We start from the raw sequence: 24,417 nt of genomic DNA, 5'->3' as shown, positions 1-24,417 counted from the left end.
AAAAAGTGCGTCCATCCTTCACAAATTAAATCCAAACGGCTCCAGGATGATAAACAAAGGTCTTCTGAGGGTAATCCGTGCGGTGTTGTTGAGGAAATGTCCATATTTAAGATGTTATTGGCGTTGTTGGCTAGCTTCCGGTAGCGCCGCCATCTTAGACTCAGGAGAGAGTATTAGCGTAGTGTACGCACTTTTCTTAGTGACGTATGACAAATTCGGAGGGCGGGGGACAGAGCAGCAACAGAGAAACCGCTGTATGCTGCGTAAGCGCTCATCCTGAATGCGGATGACTCTAGAGTGGCGGCGCTACCGGAAGGTGGTTGATGGCGTTGATAATATTTTAAATGTGGATATTTCTACAACAACACCGCACGGATTACCCTCAGAAGACCTTTGTTTATCATCCTGGAGCCGTTTGGATTTAATTTGTGAAGGATGGACGCACTTTTTTTGGACTTGAGGGTCGTGGACTGTTGCTGGACCCCGTAACATTACATTTAATCAACAGAAAGATCTAAAATATTTTCTAAAATATCCTAAAATGTGTTTGTCTGAAAAACGATGGACATATGCAACTCGGACAGCTTGGGGGTGAGTAAATCATGGGTTTAATATCGTTTTTGGCCGAACTATCCCTTTAACTTCAACGTAACATCCAAGCGCGCTGATCTTTGACGGAATAATAACTTCCGATTGGGGATTCACAGACTGATTTACGAGCTAGTGAACTAATGAGACACACGGAGAGTGATTCAAAACAACGCGGTTGTGTGTGTCCGTGTGTGTGTGTGCAGTTTTTCCATTCAGAGATGAGCCTGTTTAGAGGACCTCCATTCACTAGGTGGCGAAATGATACGAAAGGTGAAGCGGTTACTGTGCCGTTATCAGTAGATTATTGCACGCCTCTTAGCCAATCAGATTCGAGAACCAGAAAGAACTGTTGTATAATTTACCATAATGAACAATAATAACTTTAAGTATTATTAATTGAAACATTGTTTAGAAAGCAACATTTTTTTGTGTTTCCACACAGATTGTATTTGAGCTGTGGGGAGATCAGAGAGCTGTAGGGACCTTAAGTATCCATTGATTTATTCTGTGTATACACATGTAAGTGGTGTAACTAAAAGCTCTGCAGAGAATCAGGTAAATGTAATTACCTTTTAGTGGATCGATCAGATTCTGGATCACAGCCATTATGACAGCAACAAAGTGAGAGACAGAAAGTGAGAGAGAGATAGATAGAGAGAGAGAGAGAGAGAGAGAGAGAGAGAGAGAGAGAGAGAGAGAGAGAGAGAGAGAGAGAGAGAGAGAGAGAGAGAGAGAGAGAGAGAGGTGCATCTATGAAAGACAGGAGTGTCTATAGATACACAGCAAAGGACTACTGATAGAAGGTAAACAATAAAATATGTAAACATATTTGTGTGTTAAATGTTATTTTATATGATTTTTTCAAAATGTAAAATGCTGAGGGTATATTAAATATATTATAAGGTTTTCTATTTAAAATACATTTCAATGAATATAACAGTTTTTTTCGATTGCTAAACGACAGTGGGCACAACTGGAACTACATGTGCAAAACTCTAACTACAGTCTGCACTACCAAAAGTCACCTGAGCTAAACTGTACATATCACCTGCAAAACTCACTTAAAGCAACACAACTCTTAACACATGACTCAAAACAGCTTAGTGCAGCCAAACACTAAACACAACCCTCACTGAGATAACACACACTGTCACTCACAACACACTGAGAGGAAAAACACTAACATCAAACACCAATACACAAAATACTAACTTTTTATCTTTACAGATTGAACAATTTCAGTGACTTCATAAAGTAATGTTTTATTCAAATAATTATTTATTTATTGATTGATTTATCACATGATTTTTTGAAATTTTTAGAACAGAACAATTCTTTAAGGTAAATGAAAATTAGCAGTTTGCTGGAGTAGTCTGTAGTAATTTATGGAATTACAGTAATGAGAAAAAAGGTAGAAACTAAAAGTACATACTGTAATTCAAACAAATAAATGAGGGGCTAACCCTGCCTCTCTCTAGCATCAGGCCATTACCTGCCACCCTTCTCCCTCCACAAACCTATCTTCCTTTGTTCCATTTCCAAAATTTGTCTTTCTGAGCTCTACCTATCATATTTATATAAAAAGTAATATTATATATATATATATATATATATATATATATATATATATATATATATATATATATATATATATATATATATATATATGAAATTGGAATTTTTATTTATTTGAAATTGCAATCAGCTGTGTTTGAAAGGCACAAGGCTGAAATCAATTCTGTTTTGAATGTGTGGTTCACAGTTTTGACAGCAGTGTGTTAGCATTTGAACAAATTGCTGTAAATCCACAGTGCTGTGCAGGTTGTGGTTAAAGTCATGGGATAAGTGTGTAAAGTTTTGAAAACTGTGTTCAAGCAATGAAACACGAACTAGAGTTTGGTCCACATGAACTGCTGCTGTGCGGACTGTAGTTGGAGTTTTGCACATGTGACTCCAGTTGTGCCCACTGTCGTTTGGCAATCGAAAGAAACTGTAATGCAAGATTCTACACATTACATACACATATTTACAATTACATGTAAGTATGCATGTTAAAAATAAACATAAAAAATATAATACATTTTTCTTCGATTGCTAAACTACAGTGGGCACAACTGGAGTCACATGTGCAAAACTCTAACTATACAGTCTGCACAGCAGCAGTTCATGTGGACCAAACTCTAGTTCGTTTTTTCATTGCTTGAACACAGTTTTCAAAACTTTACACACTTATCCCATGACTTTAACCACAACCTGCACAACACTGTGGATTTACAGCACTTTGTTCAAACGCTAACACACTGCTGTCAAAACTGTCAACCACACATTCAAAACAGAATAGATTTCAGCCTTGTGCCTTTCAAACACTGCTGATTGCAATTTCATATAAATAAAAATTTCAATTTCATATATATATATATATATATATATATATATATATATATATATATATATATATATATATATATATATATATATATATATATATGAAATATTACTTTTTATATAAATATGATAGAGCTCAGAAAAACTCATATTGGAAATGGAACAAGGAAGAAGGGTTCATGGAGGGAGAAGGGTGGCATGTAGTGGCCTGATGCTAGAGAGAGGCAGGATTAGCCCTTCATTTATTTGTTTGAATTACAGTATGTACTTTTAGTTTCTACCTTTTTTCTCATTACTGTAATTCCATAAATTACTACAGACTACTTTAGGAAACTGCTAATTTTCATTTTCCTTAAAGAATTGTTCTGTTCAATAAATTTCAATAAATCATGTGATAAATCAATCAATAAATAAATCATTATTTGAAGAAAACATTACTTTGTATGAAGTCACTGAAATTGTTGAAACTGTAAAGATAAAAAGTTAGTATTTTGTGTATTGGTGTTTGATGTTAGTGTTTTTAGTGACAGTGTGTGTGTTATCTCAGTGAGAGTTGTGTTTAGTGTTTGGCTGCACTTAGCTGTTTTGAGTCATGTGTTTAGAGTTGTGTTGCTTTAAGTGAGTTTTGCAGGTGATATGTACAGTTTAGCTCAGGTGACTTTTGGTAGTGCAGACTGTAGTTAGAGTTTTGCACATGTAGCTCCAGTTGTGGCCACTGTCGTTTAGCAATCGAAAAAAACTGTAATACAAATCTTTAAAATAAACCGTCATGTCACTTTTTGCATGGCAAAACAATGTTTTGATTATTTTCTGCTTGTGGTTCTGTTCCATTAAGTTAGTTTTCCCTGTTTGTGGTTTCAAAGTCTGCGTGATGGACTGCGTAAAATGTTGACGCATTTGAGCTGGCATTGCATGGACATGATAAGAGCGAGAGCTCAGATAATCCAGTATATTTCGTGGCTTGGTTGACTTGCTTCCCTTGATGGAGTTTAAAAAACTACCCCGAGAACCACTTCGAGCTATTGGACGGTTTGTTGTCTGTTGTAAGGGAACATGTGCTTTTGCTGCGCTATTGAAACAAAAAGATACAGGCCTGTGAATAGGCTACCCGTTCTCACCAAGATGCGTACAAATGACACGCAGTGTGATTATCGTGCAATAGATACGCCAAATTCCGATTTTGCGTGCATATGATACGCCAGTCCTTCCCATTCACTTATATGGCGAATCGTTTCGTGACGTTTTATTTATTGTTTTCTCATTTGTTTTCTGTTTTTTAAACCATTTTCTCTTGGGTTTGGGGTTAGATTTCACATTTGTTTAAGCAGGTTATTTAATATACAGGTTTCTCTATGTTTTTATCTATATTTAAGCCATGGTCGCTTGGAGTTGGGGTTAGAGTTGGGGTTTGGATGTCATTTTTATATAACAAAAAGTTGTTCTAACCCTAAACCCAAGCGAAAATGGTAAAAAAAACAGAAAACAAATGAAGAAAACAAGACATTTTGTGATTGTTACTGTAAGGGATAAAAACTAAGCTTTATATACAATTCATTAAATGTTAATTTATAACAAGAAAAACAGTGAAATGTACTGTTTTATAGACACTACGCGTTATTATTTAGCACAGAAATACCTGCTTGCTTGCTTTGATCATCTCTATTCACTTTAGGTACAGAAACAACTGATGATTCTTATATTATTTATTTCAGGAATCTCTTTTCTATCATTTGAAAGTGAACACCGACCATAATATTAAAATCACAAAAAAGACAAGCGTGTCTGGCATAAATTAGGTTCTGTGCAGATATTTTCCGTGTCATAACCGAAATTTAAAGAAAAGGCTTACCTGTTTTGTAGTTTAAATTTTGACAAGAAAACCCTGTTTTAAATACATTTTAAAAACGTATACCCGTCGAAAAACATCCGTTTTTTATGTTTAGTTTGATGAACTCCTAAATATGAGACGCAGAGCACCTAGCACGTTCGGCTAGATTGCATGCGCCAGCCTCATGGCCAGAACGCAAACAGCGCAATATCAATGCAACGAGAAGCAATCCAAAATGTACAGACTTAAATTAGATCAGAATTTACGTTTATAATGAATCATTTTTTAAAAATAAAATAAGGTCAGAAGTAACAAGGTGCAGAACAAATTATGTGCAGAATGCCTGAAGTGCACGGAAACAAAACACGAGCCAAATCGTTAAATCAGATAACCCAGAGTGATTTATAAATAAAATAAAATAAATTATTAAAAGAACGAAAGTATAACCCGAATTGCCAGCTTTGTCTTTTAAATGTAGAAACAAAGAGGCAATGGTTCCTTAACATAGAAACCTCTTATGGACGTGTAGCCCCGTCACAGGGGTTGTCGGATTTATTAACGCATTTTAAAAATATTTATTTAAAGCTACTTCTTCACATATTAGTTGCATGGCATTATCATAATATGCTGTATATTAATATATTGGGAGAAAGCTGTTATATGTGAAATCAGATAAAGTGTGCACCCAAATACGGCCAAATTTGAATGATTATCTTTTCATAACACATCTGCGACTCATATATATATGAGTTGCACCCTCATTTTAGGATAGGACCCCCCAAAAATAAAAAACCTGGCTATGCCCCTGGTATGGGGGTGTGCAAGAGATCTGCAAGGTGGAAAGCAACATCAATAGTCTAAAATACCAAGATCTCTTAGCTACCTCTTATATTCCCAACCATAAAAGAGGCCAAATTCTGCAGCAGGATGAAGCTGCATCGCAAACTTCCATCTCCACATCAAAGTTCTTCAAGGCGAAGAAGATCAAGATGCTCCAGGATTGGCCAGCCCAGTCATCAGACATGAAGATCACTGAGCATATGTGGGGTAGGATGAAAGAGGAAGCATGGAAGATGAAACCAAAAATATTGATGAACTCTGGGAGGCATGCAAAACTGCTTTCTTTGCTATTCCTGATGACTTCATCAATACATTGTATGAATCCTTGCCAAACCGCATGGATGCAGTCCTTAAAGCTCATGGAAGTCATACAAGATATTAAATTTGGATCTCACAGCACCACTACTGAATTTGCTAAAAATATTTTTGTATTTGCAGTAAATTTTTTCAATTTCTGTATAGGAAACAAAACTTTTGTCTTGCCAACATTTGACCTCTCTGTCTTTATTAAATGATAAAAAATATTTTAGTGAAACTAATTCATTTCAGTGCATTAAACATCATTTTTGGGAGGGTTTTAGCTTTTCATATGAGCTTTTTCTAACACCAATTGATTAATTAAAAGTCAGGTTAATAGCAGGTGTTTCTACAAAATAGATAAGCGACAAGACTTTTGTCAGGTAGTGTATATATTTCTTCTCACATATTTAAGTTACAAAACTCAAGAAGAGAAAAAAAGAAACGCTAAAATAATGTTACTCTCTGGTAAAAACTATATGATCGTTATTTTTATAAATTATGTGAATTACGTTCAACAACCTCAACAAGGATAGGCTTGAAATGGCTTAAAGAAATAATATATTAAAGTACATCAAATATTCTGATCCCACTTTAGGGTCCAATTCTCTCTATTAACTAACTATTAACTAATTTTGCCTCAATATACTCCAACTACTGCTTATTAATATTAAAGAAAATGTTAATTTTAAGTATTGGTAGAAATGGGGAGGGTTAAGGATGTAGAACAAGGTATTGCAGAATCAGGCATTAATATGTCCTATTAAGTATTAATAAACAGCCAACATCTCATTAAAATTAATAATCAACCAGTTAATAGTGTATTTGTAAACTAAAACCATGTTAAATCCACTATTGTATTGTAATCTAATTACAGTTCCTTCTAATGTAACTAAATACTATGTATGGACTGTAAAATAATTATGTATACTATAAGTAAAATAAGAGTAATGCCTTACTTTACTTTTTCAAGGAAAAAAAATTAAATTACATTAACTAACTAGAAAATGCATTTCCGGAGGAACCGCGAAAGTGTGCTTGCTCTGGTGCCGCCGATGTATTTTTTTTTAGATTTAGTTCATGTACAAAGATTGGTTTCAATTCGTGAAAGCATTCCTGAGATATGAACGACTTACTGTTTGGCAGTATTTTTTTATGTTGTGCACTGGAGACACAAGTTCATGTAGAAAGTTTGGTTTCAATATGTGACAGTGTTCCTATCATATCAATTATAGCACTAATGGTGGCTATAAAAATTGTTTTAGTGTCATTTCATATGGTGCCCTGAATTTATCACTTTCTAGCCACAGATGTGTGACTTTCCTACTTATTGTACTGCAAAGCCTTTTTAGCCATGTCCCGATGTCCCTATGTTTACATAATTTTAAACAGCCAAAATGCATAACGAAAATGATGTCGTTGTAATTTCAGTTAATACATCACTGCACTGGCACTCCAGAGGTTTAACATTTTGTAGCACCTGCCAAAAAGTTGTAGCACATGTATAAAACAACAACCACAAGTGAAGTTCAATGTAATATATAGTTGAATATCTTATGGTCATATGTAATCAGTTTTATTTTTCATAAATTCTGCTTTAGTTTATTGCCCAAATTAAATAATATGATGGCATAATAAAAGTGTAGTTTATTTATTTAAATTCCTAGTGTTTTTATATTAAGTATGTTTAACTGTTTAATTTAGTAGTAATATGCTAATACTACAGAACACTAGATTTTAATAGTATACTTTATTAAATATTAGTGTTTTTTTCTTCGGATGTTTAAGTTAGACAGACTTTTATTTTGGCACTTTGACGTATAGAATAGACAACTGATTTCTAGAGCCTGTGCTTTTATCAAAATAAACTCGTGAAATAAACTCTTAGAGCAGCTCTGGAGGTTATGTTCACCTGCTCATATGTTAAATCCACAAGAGTCACACGTGTAGTATGTAAAACCGCAAAACTTATTTACTGAAGAGACACGCAGAACAAGCGGCCTCTTGTCTCACGCGCGATAACGCTTTGTGCGTCAGTAATAATGTTACATGGGGAAACAGAACTCCGTCTGTAATTAAACAAAGCCTCAAGGCAAATAATTTTTGACTGACTCAAGTGACTCGCACAACCCAGATTAGTTTAGTAAGTGACTTAGAATAACCTGAATCCTTAAAAAGATCCGGGTTGACCATCAATAGAACCCTTATCCATCATCCTTACATTGGAGACCCAAGTACATGTACAAAGTTTGATTTCAATACGTGAAAGCATTCCTGATATATGAACTACTTCCTGTTTTGGCGGCTTCAATGCACATTTTGTTTGGACTGTGATGGGCAAATGCTTCCGAAAATCAAAATCCTTCTAGTAACTTTTGTGAGTCTTGGTCCAAGGATCATGTATGTCCAGTTTTGTGAAGTTCGGACAAAATTTGTGACCTGTGAATCAGTTTTTTTATCTGTTTTCTGTTCAATTCAATATGGTGGAAGAACAACATGGATTTGTGATGTCTTGTCCTCAAGAAACTTAGACCGGCACTGCCTGAACGATTTAAAGTTTGAACGTGGTCTCTGTGTCAAACGGCCTAGTCGCAGGAGCTGGCCAAAAATTAGGGCGGAATAATAATAATAAGAAAATTTATGAAGAACAATAAGGGCTCTATCTTACACCCGGCGCAATGCAGCGCAATGCGCGACACAAGTGTCATTTGCTAGTTTCCACCCTGCGCAATTATAATTTTCACGTTTAGCGTCGCGTTGTTTAAATAGCAAATGTATTTGCGCCCCCTTTTGCGCCCATGGGCGTTCTGTTGTAAAAACAAGGTGTGTCCAGGTGCATTGTTGGCGCGTTACTATTTTGAGGCAACTAAAATAGACTACGCCATTGACCAACAAAAACCTGCTCTAAAGTCTAAAGTCAATGGCGCAATATGTTTTTTTGTTATTTAAAGAGCGCATTAGTAATATGCGCCTAAACGGGACGACAACGCGGGTTTGCTTATCACATACATAAAAACGCTTTTAATTATGAAATATTAAAGGATTGAATGTAAAAGATTATTATTGAGTCTCTTGGACATAAATGAGAACTAATTATGAGACGTTAGAAGGCGCAAAGAGCTGCTTCACCTGTAGCCTGGTAAGAAAATAAATGCTTTGCTTTAAACAAATGCATCTGTTTTTAAATGTTTTTTTTTAATGCTACCTCACGGATTTATTGTATATGATGACTCTGTACCTGTGGATATGGTGAGATGAGAAACATTTTTAAGTAATGCTTAAAAAATCTTGTGACGCTGTCCAAGTGCTGAAAGGAGAGCCGTTTGTAAATTCTTTATCTCCTGTTTGTTACAAATAAAGTATTTTTAGAGTAGAAACCTTTTATTACATACTTGTAAATTATTTTTTGATGATATTGGATAGCCATACATTTAAAGCAACACTGAAAAAAATGTTATGTTGAATTTACTTAATTTTATGATGACAAGAAGATGCACACAATTAATTTATCTAACTCCAGATATATTTTTTAAGTTGAGTGTACTTATAATTTATCAAGTGAGTGTACTTATATTTTATAATTAATTTCAGCTTAATTAAATTCATAATTATTTTGAGTAGAATTTACTCAATTTTTTATGTTCAGTACACTAAAATAATTATGTGCAACCAAATCAATTCAATGGTTTAATTTCTACATACTAAAATGAAGTTAATCCAATCGTTTTTTAATCTCTTATTCTATTTAACTTTCCACATTTAACTGCCACATTATGTTGAGCAAGTAAGAAGAGACTCAATAGGTCTCAGTATTGGCATAAGCACAGTTACTGTTTACATCATGATTTTCATCGTGTCACCTATTGTCTATACACAAGCACCCCTCTTCTGAATGATGGTAACCACAAAACTCAAAACAGAAACAGAAACTCTTCTAAATCTCAAAGATAATTTAACCTGAAACACTAACAAGTCTTTCTTTTTTGTTAAAAACACAAAAATAGCGTTTTACTCTCCAAATGCAGTCCCATGCAAAGCATGCTGGGAAGTACAAGCCCACTGCCTAGTTTGTTATATTTACTTAAATAATTCAAGTAGTTTCAACTCGAAATTTCCTTCTTACAAATTTGGGTGGATTTTACATAATAAAAATTAAGTGAAATTTACTAAATTTGTTAATTTAGAATTAACTTACATTTTTTGTGTTATTTTTCCTTTTTACATTTTTTTAATACAATGTAATAATATAAATAAGTGAAAACAACACAATTATTTAACATTAATCTTAAACTGGGGATCTTCTTCCTCCGCTTAGTTTTTCAGTTTACAAAGTCCATCATCTAAATAGGGATTAGACATAGCACCAGCGCAACAGACTTTTAAAGGGGATGAGAGCTGAGACTCTCATTGGTTTATTGCACGTTACGCCCGAAATACTCCCATTTCTCATTAAAAAATTGTACCAACCCTTTTCGACCAAAAGTTCTTCACAAAAATGGAATTATCAAATTTAAATTTGAGATAAGAGAACAAATGAAGGTAGGATGAAAAATATTTTTTAAATTGGAGCGTCTGTTCTTTCATTTGATATTTTATGTTTATTTAAAGAAGATAATTTTTCTGGAAGCCATTAAACTAAAACTGGGTGGTAACTTTAAAAAAAAATGCAGACAGGGAACAAGAAGTTAAGCATGCTTCCACGCATATTTGATTATCACTTCAACGGTTGCACAATATAAATGTTAATGTATAAATTTGATGAATGTTGATTTATAAAAATAAACACCACAGTCTTTAATCATATTTTCATTGTGTCTTTGCTGTGTCTGTGTTGGTTGGGAACTGCGCTCTGTTTCAGCCACACTTGATTCTGAGGAACTACTTTGTTTGGCGGAAGAGTAATATTTGTACTAATATAATTACAACTTATTTGTGTTTTATTTTATGAAATCCTGCTAACTGTAAGGGTTTTGTTATGTGTTTTCTCGTATTCTGTGTATTTTTGTATTTTGGACTTTTATTTTGACATCCTGTTCTGTTCTGGCTTTTATTTTGAAATACATCGCCAACCTATCTGTACATCTGCCTGTTATCTGTTTAATCTGTATTTGTATCTGTTCCTGTTTTTGACCTGTGCCTGTATATTTGGATTTTGGATTGTACTCTGCCTGCCCCTGAACATTTGCCTGATTCTGGATTACGATTAGTGGATTACCCTTTGGATTTGTTTGCTGGCCCTTATTGGGATTTTACATAATAAACACCTTTTGCACATGGATTCTCCTCTTCATCGCTTTCTTTAAAGCATCCGTTACAGAATAATCAGCCATAACCCGGAATCCAGCGAAGGTTTGTAATCTCCCACCAGCACCATGAAACCTGTTTTTGCACTACTTGCACTCCGTCAGAATCACCGGCCCATTGAGGATTTTGTAAGTGACTTTTTGGATTTAAGTAATCAAGTGCATTATGATGAGGACACTTTGAAACCGATATTTTATAATGCTTTGGATGAATGGTTGCGGTTGTGTATGCCACATGATATGTCTGCCTGGTCCCTGGAACGTTATATTGACTTTGCGTTGTTGTTGTGTGGTTCTCCGTTCACTGTGGGTGTGGTGGATAATGAACCAGGGAATATTCACCACACACCTAGACATGTTCTGCCCAAACCTGTTAAAGTCTTGCCTGATCCTAAAATGGCTGCCACCATGCTTACTCCCAAAATGGCCGCCATCCTGCCTGTCCCAAAAATGGCCGCCATCCTGCCTGTCCCTAAAATGGCTGCCATCCTGCCTGTTCCCAAAATGGCCGCCATCCTGCCTGTTTCTGCACCCACACCTGTTTTCGAGAGAGCTACCATCATCCCTGCACCTGAACTTCAGAGAGCCATCATCACAACCACACCTGCACTCATGAGGGCTGTTATTCACCCAGCACCTAAGGTCAAGATGGCCGCCCTGCCTGAACCGACGACCACAGAGGTTCCTCAAGGCCCTGCATCTGAACCATCAAAATCATCTGATCTGCCCGACTCATCTGATCTGCCCGACTCATCTGATCTGCCCGACTCATCTTATCTGCCCTACTCATCTGATCTGCCCGACTCATCTGTTTTGTCTGTCCTGCCTGATTCACCAGTCCCGTCTAACTCATCTGATTTGTCTGGTCCACCACCTGGGACATCGCCACCCTGGGCTTTGGAAGCTTTTCCAAGTTTTTTTTTTGGGGGGGTAGTACCCGGACACAGGAAGGAGGCAGAGGACACCGAGGCGGAGACCGAAGTGGACTCTGATCCTTCCTCTCCTTGTGTTCCAGGGCTATTCCTACCCAATGCTCAAGCTCCATGTCTGCCCAATGATCAAGCTCCATGTCTGCCCAATAATTCTGCTCCTAGCCTGCCCCATGACCCAGGTCCAAGCCTGTCCCATGACCCAGGTCCAAGCCTGTCCCATGACCCAGGTCCAAGCCTGTCCCATGACCCAGGTCCAAGCCTGCCCCATGACCCAGGTCCAAGCCTGCCCCATGACCCAGGTCCAAGCCTGCCCCATGACCCAGGTCCAAGCCTGCCCCATGACCCAGGTCCAAGCCTGCCCCATGACCCAGGTCCAAGCCTGCCCCATGACCCGCATCTGCCCCATGACCGAGGCCCGCATCTGCCCCATGACCCAGGCCCGCATCTGCCCCATGACCCAGGCCCGCATCTGCCTCATGACCCAGGCCCGCATCCGCCCCATGTTCCTGGACCATCCTGGCCATATGACCCAGGACCTCTCCTGAACTGCCCTGCCTTCGCCAAGAGGTCCTGGTCTAGTGTAGTCTGTCTATTTGTGAATGTTCTTTTGCCCCCACATGGGCTTGTTTTCCTGTGTCCTTAAATAAAGTGTTTTCTGTTTACCCCAACATCATCTGCATTTGGGTTTATCCGTCCCAAACCTTGACAACAGGTAGATGTGCCAGAGTCAGCACTTCTCTCTTTATTATTTGTCATGATACTTTGACTTCAGAAATGCTTCAGGCATGATGACAGTCAATTTGTCATGAGCACTTAAGGTGAGATCCAACAGCAGAAAAAAAGTATTTGTTCAGTCAACATAACATTGTGACCCCAATCAACATTTCATTAGTTAAAAAAGTGGTTCCCTTCATCTCAGAGAAATACAATTTTGTGACTTTCCTACATTATTCATCTATACATATACAAACAATGGGCTTGATTCAGTTGTTCTGAAGGTATGTACATTTTTAGTATAAATCTGGTCTTTGGGGTCAATATGAATGGCTTACTATGCACATGCACACACACACACACACACACACACACACACACACACACACACACACACACACACACACACACACACACACACACACACACACACACACACACACACACATTCTGGTTTCCATGTTTTGTGGGGACATTCCATAGACGTAATGCATTTTATACTGTACAAACTGTATATTCTATTCCCCTTACCTACCCCATTCCCTAACCCCAACCATCACAGAAACCCTTCTACTACTTCACATTTTCAAGAAACATCATTTTGTTTTATTTATAAGCTTGTTTCCTCATGGGGACATCAAAATGTCCCCACAAGGTCACAAAAACACTGGTATTCCTGGTCCCCACAACGTGATAATTACCAGGTACACACACACACACACACACACACACACACACACACACACACACACACACACACACACACACACTAATATATGAAGTTATACTCCATATAACTCAATGTAAAAGAAATTAAGTTCTGCTTTTGAACAAGCCTACTAAAGGGTTAATAGTGCCACATGATGATCAACAGTAAAAATGAGAAATGTGACCTCTTTGCAAAAGGAAAAAAACCCAACATTCAAAAATGCATGATAATAAGGTGTTATAGCTCTGCAATCAAAAAATGTTGTCATAATGGAAGAAATGGGGCAAAAAAGCCACTAACAATAAATGAGGGAGAAAAAAACTGATGCTACACAAAACTAACAATTCATCAAAGCCAATGTTTTTACTAATCTTTGACATGCCCAAGACTGTGAAAAAGGTAAAAAAAAATCCAGTCCACAATTACTTTTTATATTAAAAATCAGTCATTTTGTGTTTTTCCCAAATCACTGACACCACTTATGAACTTGGCCACTAAAGAGTTAAAATCATGGAATTTTTAAAGATTTGGTAGTTTTGATCATTACTGAGGTTGATTAACAGATTTAGGCAAAAAAAAAAAAAGATGAAAAAAATTAATTTGATACATCTTATACATTTTTACAGCCGTTTAATTTAGTGGATTTTTTCATCCACTAACAACACGAAAGGGTAGTAAATTTCCCCACGTGTGTTTTTGAGGTTTTTTTTTTTATTCAAAGCATTTTCTCAAAATATGTGTAAATATAAGATTGTCACCAAAAATCATTCCATTTGCTGAAACAGAGAAAGTTGTGGGCAAATTAAGACTTAAAAAACTCTGTGGATTAAAACATCCCCAACAACACATAAGGGTTAAAAATGACATCATAGGATGCAAACGAATTGTCATGAGCCAAGGATGTAGACTCACAGATCAAAAGTTAAATGTAAAAACATAACTTCAAATTTGGAATTAATAAATGGAGCAAAAACTATCGGGTTCAGCTGCCCTGCTCCTCTGTGCTCGGGCCCTAATAATAATCCTACAGAATACAATAGTGCTGTGCTCAGACCCTAATAAAGGACATGACACCAATAAAACGCACAACTCTGGCGGTTTATTTGAATGTTTATATTAAAATGTATGTTATGTGAGATTTAAAGCAAATCAGCCAATATTTGACGTGAAATTATAAAATAGTCAAATGAAATGATTTAACTCTAAAAAATACAATGTAGATGGCTTATCTCAGAATGCCATTTAAACAGTAGGCTCTTTTTTAAACATTGCTTTCTGATTTGATGATTTGAATGGTGCTTGTTGTGCTATAGTTTCTATGTAGAAACCCTTCTGTACTGGGTGTTGAACTCCTTGCCATTTTTGCCTGCATTCTCTGAACTTTATGTTCTTCAAGCCATTACAGTCCACTTGACTCAACTTGATCTAATGGGTAGAAGAAACAGAAAGGTCCATCATCCACCCACTGCTATATCAAAGTTAGTATATATCACAACATTTAAGGATCTGTAATTATGTAAGTATGTACAATACAAATAAATACATAAATAGTTTGTATTTTTGGTATAATAAAGTATATGGTAACACTTTACAATAAATTTGTATTTGTTTACAGTTAAATAGCATGAACTAACAATGAACAATACTTTTACAGCGTACTCTTAAAGGGATAGTTCACCCAAAAATGAAAATAACGTCATTAATGACTTACCCTTATGTCCTTCCAAACTCGTAAAACCTCCGTTCTTGGGTGAGCTAACCCTTTAATTCATGTTAATATCAGCATTTACCAATACATTTATAAAATCAAGTGTTTTAACTGTTAAGATTAATTAATGCACCATGAACTAACATGAATAACTGTATTAACATTAAAGGTCACGCATTTCCTGATCCCATTTTTCAAACTTTAGTTAGTGTGTAATGTTGCTGTTAGACCAAACAATACCTGCAAAATTATAAAGCTCAAAGTTCAATGCCAAGCAATATATTTTCTTTAACAAAATTCGCTTTTCAAAGCCTATAGCAAACGGCCGGTTTGGACTACAGCCCTCTATTAAATGACATCAATACTGAACCAGAATTTTTCCCAATTGGTTCGTTCCGAACAGAAACAGTATTTTAACGTTTCTGGTTTTCGGTTCAACCCTAGAATTGACATTCCTGAACCGATTAGAACAAAAAAATTAAGTTCCCGAACCGGTTAATAACATTCCATGTCAGCTGTGGGACATACAAATAAGTAGGCTGATCATTAGCACAAACTTAAATTATTAGTCTACATAATTTTCCTTAAGTCTCTATCTTGTCATCAAACATTAAAAAAGGCTACATTATGTAACTGTAATTCTGACATGCATACATTTGTTGAGTGCACTTAAACACGCCCGCACACACAGATGGAGGACGAATTCCATATGGCGCTTCGGGAAGAAGATGCAGCATAAACAGTCGCTCCACATTAAGTGAAAATTACATTGTTTTCAGTGCTTTATTCACCAAATGTATTTTAATGGACTACAGTATGAGACACAGTAGCGCAACTATCTCTCAAGTTTATACATCAAGAGTTCTGATCTTTGAAGGACAGAGTTGGACTGGACACATTCAACCGCATGTGCGTACAGAAAATTGCTCACTTTAGTGCCTTTTAGCGGTTTAATTGTTTAAAATCACTTAAGTTTAACATTTGCAAGCCTTTGAAACACGTGCAAATGATCAACTTTCACCCTATTTAAATGTGCATATTAATCCGGTAATTACATGCGAGCCGCACCGTGGGTCATGATCTGTATGGATCATGGATCAACTGCGATCCGTTACACCACAAATTTGTAAAAATCAAACATCTAATATTGAGATATTTGGTAGCCTACAATATTTACTGCTTATGATTGAGCATTAGAGACTAGAGAACAAAAAACGAAACGGTATTAACCGGTTACCATTATTTTAAATAAACGTTTCTGTTCCAGAACATATGAAGAGTTTGGTTCCAAAACGCAATAAATCCATTTTGACAAATTTCGGTAAAAACGTGTTTTCTATACCAAGAAAGTGACAAGATGAACATCACTATTTTCTGTTACAAACTTTCCCATAGCATCTTTAGGTTATAAAAACATAAAAAATTCAAATCCATAACTTGATTTTCAAAGATTTATTATAAAAACGAATTATTTTTTCCACAAAATGCGATAAATCCATGACGTTTTTTTCAAAATGCTATAAATCTATTCAATCAATGTATAAATGTGCATTCATCTTTGCCATTTTATATTAATTTAGTTGAACAGTGATATACACTGATAAAAAATTAACATTAATGTCATTAATCAAAACACTTAGCTACTTACTGTCAAATTAAGATCACTGTCATATTCCTGCGGTTATACTACTTGACGCCGTTGCTTAGCATTTTTCACAGCGATCAGCTGTAAAATGTTTTGGTCCTGCTCGATTTTCGTTGACTTTGAGTAAAATAATGTAAAGTTATTCATAAGATCCCTTGGGGTCAATGTGTCAGCATGAGAAACTTGATGCTGTCGGGAGATAAGCACCAGTCTCCCGAGTGCTTCGTGTAAATTATTAGATGTTGATGACAATCTTTCCCGTCACAGAAAACAACCACAGGTTTATCAATGCCATTAACCCAGTCTCACCCCATGTCGTCAATATTTGACGACACTTGACCATTCGTCAATATGTGACGCGGAGGGTATACCTTTCGCGTCATTTTTTGACGAACTGGGGACTTCAATACTATTACGTCCGTTGCATTCTCTTCTCCTATTTTCTTACCATTTTCGCGTCGGTTTAGGGTTAGATTTACATAATGACATCCCTACCCAAACCTAACTCTAACCCCAACGCCAGGTGACAACTGTTTCTAACCCCAACGCCAGGTGACAACTGTTTAATTTCGCGTACACTGTTTAATTTTGCGTAATCTAACCCTAAACCGAAGCGAAAATGGTAAGAAAATAGGAGAAGAGAATGCAACGGACGTAATAGTATTGAAGTCCCCAGTTCGTCAAAAAATGACGCGAAAGGTATACCCTCCGCGTCACATATTGACGAATGGTCAAGTGTCGTCAAATATTGACGACATGGGGTGAGACTGTGTTACCATTAAAGTATTATTTTGTTTTGTTTGTTGATCACGAAGTACAAAGTAGATGAGGAAAACTAGGACTCCGTGTACTCAGCGCACCGCCATGTTTGTTTACATTGCGTGAATGGTGCGCTGTAATATGTGGAACGGATTTATTGCGTTCTGTAAAAAAGGAGGAGTGGCGTTTATCGCATTTTGGGAAAAAAAGGGAGAAAAGATGACAGAATAACACGGCGGATATTGGATTTTGCGTAAAATTAATTATTTACTTTTAAATACTGACCTGATATAATACTGATTCTGGCAGTAACTCGTTTTTTTCAAAAATGGCGTTTATTGCGTTTTGGAACCAAACTCTTCATATGTTTTTTTTAAAGTTTTTGGTTTCGTTTCTGTTCCTTGCAAAACATCAAAAGTTTCTGGGTTTCATTTTTGTTCCATGAACCGGTTCAAAGCCTTGTTTTTTGACTAAACTCCACCCACAGGAATATATCAGTCGCCAGCTACAGTAAGCTCAAGCTGTTCTGCTAAGCTAAGCTGCAGTCGCATCACAACACACTAAACAATCAGAACAGATTGACATCAGCCCGTTTTTAGGACAGTGAAAACAACGCTATAGAGCTTTCTTACACACAAAACATAAACACATGTTATAATACTGCGCACCGTAAACACAATCAAGGCTTCGAAAACACAGGACCTTTAACTAACATTAACAAGAATTAATACATGTTGAAAAACTATACTGTTCATTGTTTGTTTATGTTAGTTAATGCATTTACTAATGTTTACTAATACAACCTTACTGTAAAGTATTACCAAGTATATTGTCATTTACTAACAGTTTAATGTTTTACTGTTTATCACCTCATAAGTGGAGATAAGAAGTGTGCAACTTATCGTATATGTTGGTAATAACTGTATGTAAATGCAATGACATACTATATAACATATTTCAAAACCAAAGATTATAATGATTTGAATCAATGATGTAAAGATTATAACAGGCATCTACTCTAACAAACTGTAATACCAACCCATTCTCACCAAGGGGCGTGCGGGTGACGCGCGGTGTCATTGTCGTGCAGTGGATGCGCCAAATTCCGATTTTGCGTGCATGTGGTGCGCCGGTCCTTCCCATTCACTTGTGTGGCGAGTCGTTTCGTGACGTTTTGTTTGTTGTTTTCTCATTTGTTTTCTGTTTTTTTTACCATTTTCGCTTGGGTTTAGGGTTAGAACAACTTTTTGTTATATAAAAATGACATCCTAACCCAAACCCCAACTCTAACCCCAACTCCAAGCGACCATGGCTTAAATATAGATAAAAACATAGAGAAACCTTTATATTAAATAACCTGCTTAAACAAATGTGAAATCTAACCCTAAACCCAAGCGAAAATGGTTTAAAAAACAGAAAACAAATGAGAAAACAATAAATAAAACGTCACGAAACGATTCGCCATATAAGTGAATGGGAAGGACTGGCGTATCATATGCACGCAAAATCGGAATTTGGCGTATCTATTGCACGATAATGACACTGCGTGTCATTTGTACGCATCTTGGTGAGAACGGGTAGGTAATACACTTATATAAAATATGTAAATACACTGCAGTGTTGACCACTTTGTAATAATTGTAATACCACTTTGTGTTAATGTATTTACCCTAAGTATGATGACTATGGAAGATGCTACCAGTCCATATATGCCTCCAAATACTAGGAACAGAACCAGGTAACTGACATGTTGACAGAGCTGTTGACTTGAAGTTTCTGTTGACACACATGCACAAACAAATCACTTTACATCTTCTTAAATCTTCTTGTTTAATACATACATAACATATTGGGTAACACTTTATTTCGATAGTCCACCCTAGACATTCCACTAACTACAAGTAACCTTACAACTACTTATCAACCAACAATCTTTAGAGACTTAGTAGACTGTTTGCTTAATATCTACTAACACTTTATTGTGATGATATCACAACAGACATTCAACTGTCTATAAGTATCTTTGCAGGTGCATGTCAACTTATTCCACTTACCCAAACCTCTTCCCTAACCCCAACCCTTACAGTTTACTAATACACCAATGACAGTTAGTTGACGTATAGTTGCAAAGTTATCCATAGCCAGTAGAATGTCCAAAGTGGACCATCAAAACAAAGTGCAACCACATATGGAACTAAGGAATTAGTGATGCAAAAGAGATTGTTGGTATGTTACACTAATAAAGATTTCCTGTATTCTATGTAAGGCAGCTTTCTTAATTAACTACACAATGTTTGAACATTAATTTAAACTTGTTGTAACAACTAAAGCAAACATACCTTCAACAAACACAATAGTTTGTGGCACCTGTTCCACTTTTTCAAATGGAGGAGGAAAGTTTTTCTCTGCCTCACACTTGTACAGGGCAGTCATATTAACTGTCACGTTAAATAGGACGAAGCTGGTACTGTTATCTGTAAAGTTAACACTTATATGGGCAGGAAAGTATCTATTTGGGCTGTTGCTATGTTCAGTAAACAATGTGTTATTTATTTTTATATAAATGGAGGTAACCAAATCTGGGCCCTTATATAAACTGTACCCCATTTCCGATCCCCTGAGTGTTGGGCAATGCACAGTAACATTGCTCCTTTGTGCCACATACTTAACTGGTGGGAGATTGCCTATAGGGGAGACAAAAAAAAAACTTTTAGCATGCAGTATCATAAGTCTATAGACCATTTCAGCAGTAACAACATAAACAAGCGGCTGCATGTAACTTCTGGTAAACTCCGCTAAGAATAAATAACAACAAAGTTCTTTAAACGTAGTTTATTTATATAACAAGCAAAAAAACAACACATAGATTACCTAGGAAACCAATACATTTGTTATTTTCGACGAGGCATTTATTCAAGAGATCAGTTTAGCAACTAGTCAGACCTTAAAAAAAAGGTAACCGGAAGTAAAGTTCGGATCCAGACGTGTATCACGTGCGTCCGATGAAACCGTCTATACAGCATTTGAACTTTTCTCAGAGAGATACATTGTAAACAACTACAATGTAAAACATGAGGAAAAAACTGCCTCTTGTTGCATCTGCAGTTTTTGCACAACCCACAAACCACGACAGACATCCAAATTCTACTCGCCGGATTACTCCCTTACTTAGGAGTGCTTATAAACTACCTTGTACTTTTACATGCATTTGGCAGATATTATCTAATGTGACTTACAGTGCAATCAACATAAACATTTTATCAGCAAGTGTGGATGGACTTTATAATTGTTATGCTTATGAAGGTTTTTAATACTATATGTTTTAACAGGCATTCACCCGATGGGTGTTTATAATAAAAAATATATTATTTTATAGAATAAAAACTAAGAGAACTAGTCAAATAAATAAGCAATAAACATTTAAATGACAGGGTTTAGGGTTCCAATACATTAAAATTGAATAACAGTGCTATTCAACATTTGCCTCTTAGAGTGCACAACAAAAATAATTTCCTTTTTTTGCTTTGTTTTCAAATACCTAAACATTTCTAAAATGAGATGGAAATTTACAAAAAAGATGTAGTCTTGTTTTCTGAAAATGCATCAAAATTGATGGTTAAAACAAGATAAAATAGAAATTTAATCTTGCTTTCTTTTTGAATACATTTTCTTACCCCACTGGAAGATATTATCTTGTTTGTCACCTAAACTCTTTACACTTATTACAGATAAACTCAGAATTTTGAAACACAAGGTTACATAAAGTAAACAAGGTTTAATATCATTTTCTAAAATAATTGATCTTGATTTAAATAATTAAATATTTGTACAGATAAACCATACAAAAAATTTGCAGCTTGGAGAAACACTTAAACAGACTTTAAGTGTTAACTTATTAAAAAGTGTAAATAATTTTTATGCAGAATAATGAAACATTGCTGTTACTCTCTTAGCATGGCTGTTATAATATATGGCAAACTTTTTAGCATTGCTGTTTGTTATTCTATAAAAGTATCAGCAACGCAAACATCGATTTCTTTGTGTAAACAGACAACCAGCTAACCTCAATTAAAGGAACAATATAAGAATTATAAAAATTTCATTCAACTAAATAAAGGTGCTGAATAAAACTCCCTTAAGTGCCTTCAACATAATTTGTGTAAAATGAAATCGTTAAAGGAAGTATTATTAACAATAATGCAAAAGCAGCCTAGGAAAAAAATGACACTGTAAAGGTTATAGTAATTTTGAGTAAAATTTGTGGCAATAGTGATGTTGCAAAAAATAAATTACATAACCTTCAGTACATCCCCTATCCTATTTATTCAATCACTTTCCTTAATATCTGAAAAGTGTTTTTAACAAATCTACTATTCTTTATACACAGAATATTATTCTGCTTTTGTGTGAACCTAAAGTATAATGGTTTTTAAGCCCATTTTTTTAATCAATATGAATTGTGAATCTTCAATGTGCAAATCTTTTGCAAGGATTGTGGAGGCCCAGGAACATGTAAGGAAATGTTGATAGTCTAAGCCGTGTTTCATTTATCAATCTTCATAATCCATTGTTTAACAACATGCAAGTTGGTTAGCTATTATTGTACACAATTAAAGGGTGAAATCATTGTAATAAAGTTTTAATCTTACCTTTGCACATGCTCCCGGTTTCGGTTAGGGTGCTATGGAACATACAGAGACTAAAGAGGATCACAGACTTCTTAAAAATTGCCATCTGATGTACTGTTATTCTTCACTTAAGCTGCTGTCTTTCGTTGTCTTTGGTTTTTGGAATTATTTTGCAAGTAAAAGCTTTCAAAATTTGCGATGCTATCTACATGTGTGTTACAAAAAATTTTCACAATTCTAGGCTTACCCGTTTCTGCTAAACAAATGGATACAGTACGTCAGTGTAACAAAAGAGCAGTTACATACTCATGAACCAAACAGGAAGTTTTCAATCTTTCTTTGCACCATTTGTGGGTGTTATTTGAATTTTAGGGTTTCATATACACTCTAAAGAATGGCTAGGTAAAAACAACATATAACTGGCAATTCAGCCCGGGGTAGCACATTTGTGTTGAAAAATATTAAAGACAGGTGGCAAAAGTTAAACACAAGTACAACACATTTACTACTGTGTAAACACAAAACTCAAAATTATTCACACTTTTGCTGTTTTTTTTTACCAATTGTGGACAATATAAACCAGCTCAAAGTATACAGGTCTGTTGTGTGTTCTGAGAGGCAGATGAGAAGTAGAGGTGAAGTTTTTCTATAAGCAGATGTCCTGGATGCTGTGTTTTCAATTTTGGATGTTAGCGTCTAAGGAATGGTCTGTAGTGTTTTATATATTGACTGGCTGTGTGTCATCATCTGAAAGCATTGTTTGATTTTGCCGGTAAAGTCAGAGGTTCTGTGAATGTAGTTTGAAGATTTGATTTTGTGATTAAGGTTTTGAGAAAGTGGGCAATGGTTTGAAGAAATGTGTTTTAGCAATTGTGAAAAACTGTAAAATGCCTAACATGCAAATTAGTAAAAATATGAAATTATTAGAAATTAGCAAAAACATTTAAAGTTTCTAAACTGACATAAACTATAATGAAATTGGTAGTGAATTTAAAAGTAAACTAGATGAGGGTTTCACCTCATCTATTTTATCTCATCTAGTTTACTTGTTTGATGGTTTGACCTCATCTAGTTTACTTTTAAATTGTGAACAAACTTTATGTTGGTTTGAAATAGATAGAATATACAGTTTGTACAGTGTAAAAACCATTGCGTCTATACACTCTCAGAAATAAAGGTACAAAAGTTGTCACTGGGACAGTACCCTTTCAAAAAGGTACACATTTGTACCCAAAGAGGGCATATTAGTACTTTGAACTGCCAAAATGTACCTTTAAAGGTACATATTTGTACCAATATAGTACATATTAGGACCTTTTTTAAAGGGTACTGCCCCAGTGACAGCCTCGTACCTTTATTTTTGACAGTGTAGAATTGTCCCCACATATGCCTGATTGTTTGTGGTTGTGTGTGTGAGCCAGAAAGAGAGAGACTGAGAGAGAATTACATTTTAAGACTTATTGCAAAAAGAAACACTTACTTACAATACACCCTTACATTACATTTTACAAGAAATAATAAAAAAAGAAAAAGAAAAAAAGAAAAAGTCACCAAAAAATAAAATCAATCCACCCTCAAAAACGGAGGACAGAGCTTCTTCAAAACACCACAACAATTAAAAAGTAACAATGTTATCTATTTATAATAGTAAAAATCAACCAGTACGGTTCTATTCTGATTTACATTTTGCTCTACCTTATTTTCCTGCTTGTGCAAGTGGCAATTTTTACTTGGCCTAAAACAAAATTCAGTAGCTGACAAATAAATATATTTTGTTATGACAATCCCAAAATAAAAGCATCCAAAGAAAAGGGCTCATTACGGCTCTTAAAGACATTTTCAACAACTAAAAATAATGGTTGCAATCTAAAACAATTCATAAAAGCATGAAAAATTATTTCTGTGTCACCATAAAAGAGGTACTTCCCACACTCACTAGTGATCTCATGCTACGTCCGAAACTGCCTACTTCCATACTATATAGTAGGCAAAAAGCAGTAGGCGATGCAAGTAGTAAGGCTGTCACGGTTATGAAATTTAGCTGACAGTTAATTGCCTAATAAATTGTGATGATTATG

The 24,417-nt window shown here is 35.6% G+C and overlaps 1 protein-coding gene across 1 annotated transcript; it reads right to left on the bottom strand.

Annotated features, from left to right (window-relative positions):
• Positions 1 to 14,481: 14,481 nt before the first annotated feature.
• Positions 14,482 to 22,686, bottom strand: LOC129414073 (T-cell-specific surface glycoprotein CD28 homolog). Its single transcript, XM_055167978.2, has 4 exons — positions 22,361 to 22,686; positions 20,051 to 20,395; positions 19,381 to 19,487; positions 14,482 to 15,024 (listed from the first exon to the last, which is right to left on the bottom strand). Exons 1-4 carry the CDS (start codon positions 22,443 to 22,445, stop codon positions 14,842 to 14,844), a joined length of 720 nt encoding a protein of 239 aa, XP_055023953.2. The 5' UTR covers positions 22,446 to 22,686; the 3' UTR covers positions 14,482 to 14,841.
• Between the last annotated feature and the right edge of the window lie 1,731 nt (positions 22,687 to 24,417).

This window comes from Misgurnus anguillicaudatus, chromosome 5 (assembly GCF_027580225.2).
Source record: "Misgurnus anguillicaudatus chromosome 5, ASM2758022v2, whole genome shotgun sequence".
In the NCBI taxonomy this organism is placed as follows: Eukaryota; Metazoa; Chordata; class Actinopteri; order Cypriniformes; family Cobitidae; genus Misgurnus; species Misgurnus anguillicaudatus.
The sequence above is the reverse complement of the archived record's forward strand: the minus strand, read 5'-3'. Positions and strand labels throughout refer to the sequence as shown.

What these genes read in the sequence shown, in the direction of transcription:
- LOC129414073 (XM_055167978.2), bottom strand. Translation starts at nt 22,445, where the DNA reads ATGGCAATTTTTAAGAAGTCTGTGATCCTCTTTAGTCTCTGTATGTTC. An exon ending in AACTATTGTGTTTGTTGAAG is followed by an intron (nt 19,488 to 20,050) that starts GTATGTTTGCTT and finishes GTGTGTCAACAG; the next exon opens with AAACTTCAAGTCAACAGCTC. An exon ending in CCATAGTCATCATACTTAGG is followed by an intron (nt 15,025 to 19,380) that starts GTAAATACATTA and finishes TCTACCCATTAG; the next exon opens with ATCAAGTTGAGTCAAGTGGA.